Source organism: Pavona decussata, unplaced genomic scaffold, assembly GCF_977016875.1.
Source record: "Pavona decussata unplaced genomic scaffold, jaPavDecu1.1 SCAFFOLD_21, whole genome shotgun sequence".
Classification (NCBI taxonomy): Eukaryota; Metazoa; Cnidaria; class Anthozoa; order Scleractinia; family Agariciidae; genus Pavona; species Pavona decussata.
In genome coordinates this window covers 3,605,570-3,610,548 of record NW_028145444.1, presented here as the reverse complement: position 1 = coordinate 3,610,548, position 4,979 = coordinate 3,605,570, and the positions used below count along the sequence as shown (strand labels likewise).

The 4,979-nt window shown below is 38.2% G+C and overlaps 1 protein-coding gene across 1 annotated transcript; it reads left to right on the top strand.

Moving 5' to 3' along the window:
* Positions 1-3,062: 3,062 nt before the first annotated feature.
* Positions 3,063-4,597, top strand: LOC146486275 (uncharacterized). Its single transcript, XM_085096076.1, has 2 exons — positions 3,063-3,134; positions 4,147-4,597. The coding sequence occupies exons 1-2, from the start codon at positions 3,096-3,098 to the stop codon at positions 4,552-4,554; spliced, it is 447 nt and encodes a 148-aa protein (XP_084952202.1). The 5' UTR covers positions 3,063-3,095; the 3' UTR covers positions 4,555-4,597.
* The last annotated feature ends 382 nt before the right edge of the window (positions 4,598-4,979 follow it).

The following is a 4,979-nucleotide window of genomic DNA, read 5'->3' as shown; positions in this document are numbered from 1 at the left end:
TGGGCCGTGCCAATAAATTGTTTACTTTTCCCATCCCCTGATCGACTTAATTTGTTAAAAAAAAACATGTCAAAAACGTTTCTGAGTTCAATGCCGACTAACTTTTCAAGGATTTTTTCTTTGAAGTTTGAATTCATTCAACCGAAATAGTAAAAGGTGCAGCGTGCGCTTTTGAGTCATGTAATGTGGATGAACGCGGGATGTCACCAGTATTAACTACGAAAGAAGAGTAAGAGTTGCTCGAGGCGACAGCCAAGCGTGGCTTAAGCCTTTAGATGCTTAGCACCCCTCCAAGGTGTATCCGTAACTAAATTGTGCACCCTGAACAGTTTACTATTGCTTTACAACATAGTCAAAAGCAGTTAGTAAACTAACTGAAGCAGAATCTTCATGCTTTAATTTAGGTACCGACCCTTTATAGAAACCTGACTCATTTCAAAGAGTTCAACTATCGACATTCTTAGCCCTTAAATCTTCTTGGTTTTTTTTTTTTTTTTGTTTGTTTTACTCAAAAAGTTGAGAAGCTCCGAAGCCATACATGAAATGTGTTCGCCGTCTATAAATTAATGCGAGCGCGTGATAGCTTTCACCAGCGTGTACTCATTAGCAATTCAAGTAAATGCTTAATTGACCAATCAGAGCAGGGGCTTTACGTTAGGTCTGTTGTTATTTAACTTACAACTTTTACTCATGCCTACTTTCTTCCACCAACGCTATCGGATAGAGCTTTCAGTCTGGAGAACAGGGATTTTTCTATTCTTCTTTTACTAAAATTGTCTTTTGAGAGAAACAAAGAAGCCAATTGTCTGATGTCTACAGAGCGAGCAGGCAGTATACACTGTGTGAAATACAAATATATGGTGGTATAAAGAGTCTGTATGCATCAAGTATACGGAGACATATACAGATGTATAAGGACAACGGCGTATAACGACTGTGTAATGACCTGTATACGCTTAATGCATTATTCCTATTTATACGAAATCCTGGTACAAGTGCATGAGATCCGTATATTTTCTTGGCATACCCTGATGTATACTGATCATGATACAGATCTTATACATACTTCATGCCACGTCATCATATATTCCGTATACGACTTTGCGAACTGACTAGTGGCGGTAAAATCTGAGTATAAGGGATTGTATAGCAATAATTTGGTGCAGTGGTATTAATAAGTTGAGTAAAAAAGCGAATATACATTGTTTCTATATTCTCACACTTTTAGATACGACGCTCATATGTTCGTAAAAAGAAGCGACTCTCCCAATTTTACTATGTTCTCGTGGTCTCGGTACTTGTAAACTCTTTCAAAAAGATGTACATGGCACCCAGCCAGTGTTTGCGGAATTTCTAGTGGAGCGTTGGTGTGAGCACAATACTCTGTACATAAGCTACGAAAGCTATTTGAAATTTGTGTTCTACGCCGAGTTTTAGAAAACAAGAGAGGTAAACGAAGATAACACGGAGAAGTTTAGAAAGTTCTTCTTGTTCTTCCCTGCCTAATGATGGCTCGTTAAGGACTTCAACAAATATTTAGTTTAAACTCAAACAGGTTTCTTACATATTGAGGTTAAAAGCTTTTAAACTCTTAAACATTTTTTTTTAAATACGAAGACATTGATACTATTAGACTATTATTCTACTAGACAAACCTATTAGAAACAGGCATCTGTTTATATGATCCACTCGTAGCTCGCACCTTCTGCCGTACTTGTACATAGCCCACTGTCGTTGTTTGTAAAACGCCTTCAAATCTCTTTTGCCAAAGGGCTCTTGTGACTCTTTTAGTAGAAAGCATTTTCATTAAATAGCGGGTTACTAATTGACAAGCTACTTCATCATTTCTTCACTTCAAGGACCGGGGATCATTCCTTGAATAGCTCTTAAAGAGAGCAACTCAACATCAGTACCCTTACAAATGAAAAAAAAAGTAAAAATAAAACACGACAGCCTCGTTTCATCTCTAGCTTGAAATCGGCTGCAGCATGCGAATTCGTCTCCCTGTTTAATTAGTCCAAAAGCTACCACCATTCATTCAGTGTGGCTTCAGTGTTTAAAATTATTCAACTGCGAGTGTAAGAATCCGTGTGACTGAAGAGGTGGTGTTTCGATATACATCACTGTCATCACTAGAAAACCTTACAAGCTTTGTATAACATTGACAGACAAGTTCCCTGGACCTAGTTTAATGGACTTAACTCCCACGAGTCTCCTGTAGCGTAGAGCATCCGAACTAGTAATCGGAAGCCAGTCTTAGGTTCGACTAGTGATAGGAGCACTCGGATTTTTTTCCGAGTATCCCAGTGTCACTTACTGAATAATAAATGATTCTCAAGTTCTCTTCTTTTTCTCTGTGTTAATAGGGACGATCGATGGCGTTAATTTTTCGTACTTCCTGTATGGAAAACATGTTGAAGGATTACCGTAAAAGCTTTATTAAGTATCCCGTTCGAAGCCCTTCTGGGGCTTAAAAAAAATAAATAAACGCCCAAGGAGCTTTTACGGAAATTAGCTTTAACAACCGGACGTAAACCAGATGTTTGAGACCTAGACCACGAGTCTCCTGTAGCTCAGTCGTAGAGCATCCGAACTAGTAATCGGAAGGTCTTAGGGTCGACTCCTGATAGGAGCACTCGGATTTTTTTCCCAGTATGCCACTGTCATTTACTGAATAATAAATCATTCTCAAGTTCCCTTCTTTATCTCTGCGTTAATAGGGACGATCGATGGCGTTAATTTTTCGTACTTCCTGTATGGAAAACATGTTGAAGGATTACCGTAAAAGCTTTATTAAGCATCTCGTTCGAAGCCCTTCTGGGGCTTAAAAAAAATAAATAAACACCCAAGGAGCTTTTACGGGAATTAGCTTTTAAAATCCGACGCAAAACCAGATGTTTGAGACCTAAACCAGGAACGAATTATGTCGAGTATACCCTTTAACTCCTTTGTAGTGAGGACAACTTAGAGTTGCCAAAAATGTCGAGTTGGAGCATCTCTAAGCCGGAATTCATGGCTATAAAAGCGTCGTCGATCGTTCAGTTGAACTGCAGATTTGACAGTTCATCTTGTGGGAAAATAAAGACGGAAAGACCATGAACCCGTGGAGAATCGTGTTGTATCTGGCAGTCCTGGTAAATGTGAAATAATTACAGTTTTAACGAAACCGTTTTTTAATTGTAAGGGAAAATCAGTATTATGTGTTCGTGTGGCCATGGTAGTGTATATAAGGTATATAAGGTATGCAAGTTGAACGGAGGAGACCGGGGTGCGAATTCTCGCCGGTGAACCACATTTCCACATAGTACGTTATATCTTGCTTTTACACGTTAACTTTTTTTTTTCTTCCTTTACAGTGATCCTATGTGAAAATATGCCTGATTCACTTACTATAAATATTCCCTGTTGTCTTTGTTTCACGTTATATAAGAGACTAGGTTTAAGATTTCGTTAATTTTAAGCTCTTCTTTGGTAGTTATACTGATGGCCGTGAAGGGTTTAACTTGAAAAAAAATGGACATTTTCTTTAAATTCTTCAACGGGTTTTCAATTGGAAACATCACTCCAAATTATTTCTCCCTGATTTTGTTTTGTTCTTAAGGCTCTGAGAGCAAGTTACTTTCATTGTTAAATGTTATATGCTTTATTAATGAAATGTGTAAGGTGCATTGAATTGGTAAACTTTATAAGGGTGAACAGATCATCATTTAATGGATGTAAGTAGTGCCAGTCCCTAACCGCGCATCACAGGGAAAATCCCTAAAACTCGGAGAAACGAGGTAGAGATCCAAGTTTTTCAAGAGTCAGAGATATTCCAACATTTTTTAAAGCTAAGACGAGTATTATTTGAAATAATGGAACTGCTGCTGAAGAAAATGGGTAAATATACAAGTTTTGTTTATTTTTAGTTTTCACCCGCGTACACCGTTCAAAGTTATAGGTCTTTAACTGTTCTGATCACGTGACTTGCTACATATTGTTGTGACTCGAAACTCTTGAAAGCCTTTTAAGGGGAGAAAGGTGGTCCAAGCAAGTGCGGAAGTTAAGGTTTCCAAGATATTTCCCATAGCAACAGCATGGTGGTTAGGGTAGTCCTCCCTTAACTGAATCAAACTCCTTCTCATACTTCTTATTTGATTCCATCAGATTGCTTTCAGTCCAAGGAATGGAAACTCTGCAGTTTTAACACGGGGCGCCTCATTACTACAGGGCATAACAACCGATTGTGATTTCCATATTGGTTCGAATTCAATGGCTGTCGAATCCAGACAGAATAAAACGGCTGACGACTATTGGAGTGATCAAAACCTTATGACGGAAAGGATGGAGGAGAAGAGGAATGGTGAAGTGGATGCAGATAGTTCAAGACATCCATGCGTAAAGAGCTCCACGAAGATTGCCCTTGGAACTAATGTTTACACGGATTATAAGTGCAGATCGTATTCTTTAACCGGTTGTAATATCTATTTCTTTTTTGGCAAATGTAAACCAGTTAAGACTTACTTTACTGCCCCAGGCCGCATCTTCACTACTGATTGCGTGTGTGTATCGTAGCTGTTTATTATGCAAAGGGTTGATGACTAAAACATGTTTATTGGGCGAAGGTTTTAAAGAATAACAACATTGTACTTCCAGCAATTGGTTTTTGTCAATAAATGGCATGATAATATGAAAAATAAGTTGCAATCTTGTTTGGTTTCAGTTATTTTAGCTTAAACCTATCTAGACCAGGGAGGGAATGAGGGGGGGGGGGGGGGGGAAAGGGGTGTGGTGCGAGGACTTTGAACCTGAATAACTTTTTCAATATTTGAGCAAACGCCCTGAAACTTCAGGACTTTTTCAAAAATGTAACTTTAATGTTTTTAGCTCATAATAGCGTTCCTTTATTTGCTTTGATTATATTACTTTTTTTTTTTTTCAATTTCGGCGCTTTCCTGACGTAAATATCATGTCATATGATATCACAAATTCACATTGTG

Excerpts from the sequence above, each read along its gene's own strand:
- LOC146486275 (XM_085096076.1), top strand. The coding sequence starts at position 3,096 with ATGAACCCGTGGAGAATCGTGTTGTATCTGGCAGTCCTG. Across the intron at positions 3,135-4,146 it reads TGTTGTATCTGGCAGTCCTG|ATTGCTTTCAGTCCAAGGAA; the intron begins GTAAATGTGAAA and ends TGATTCCATCAG.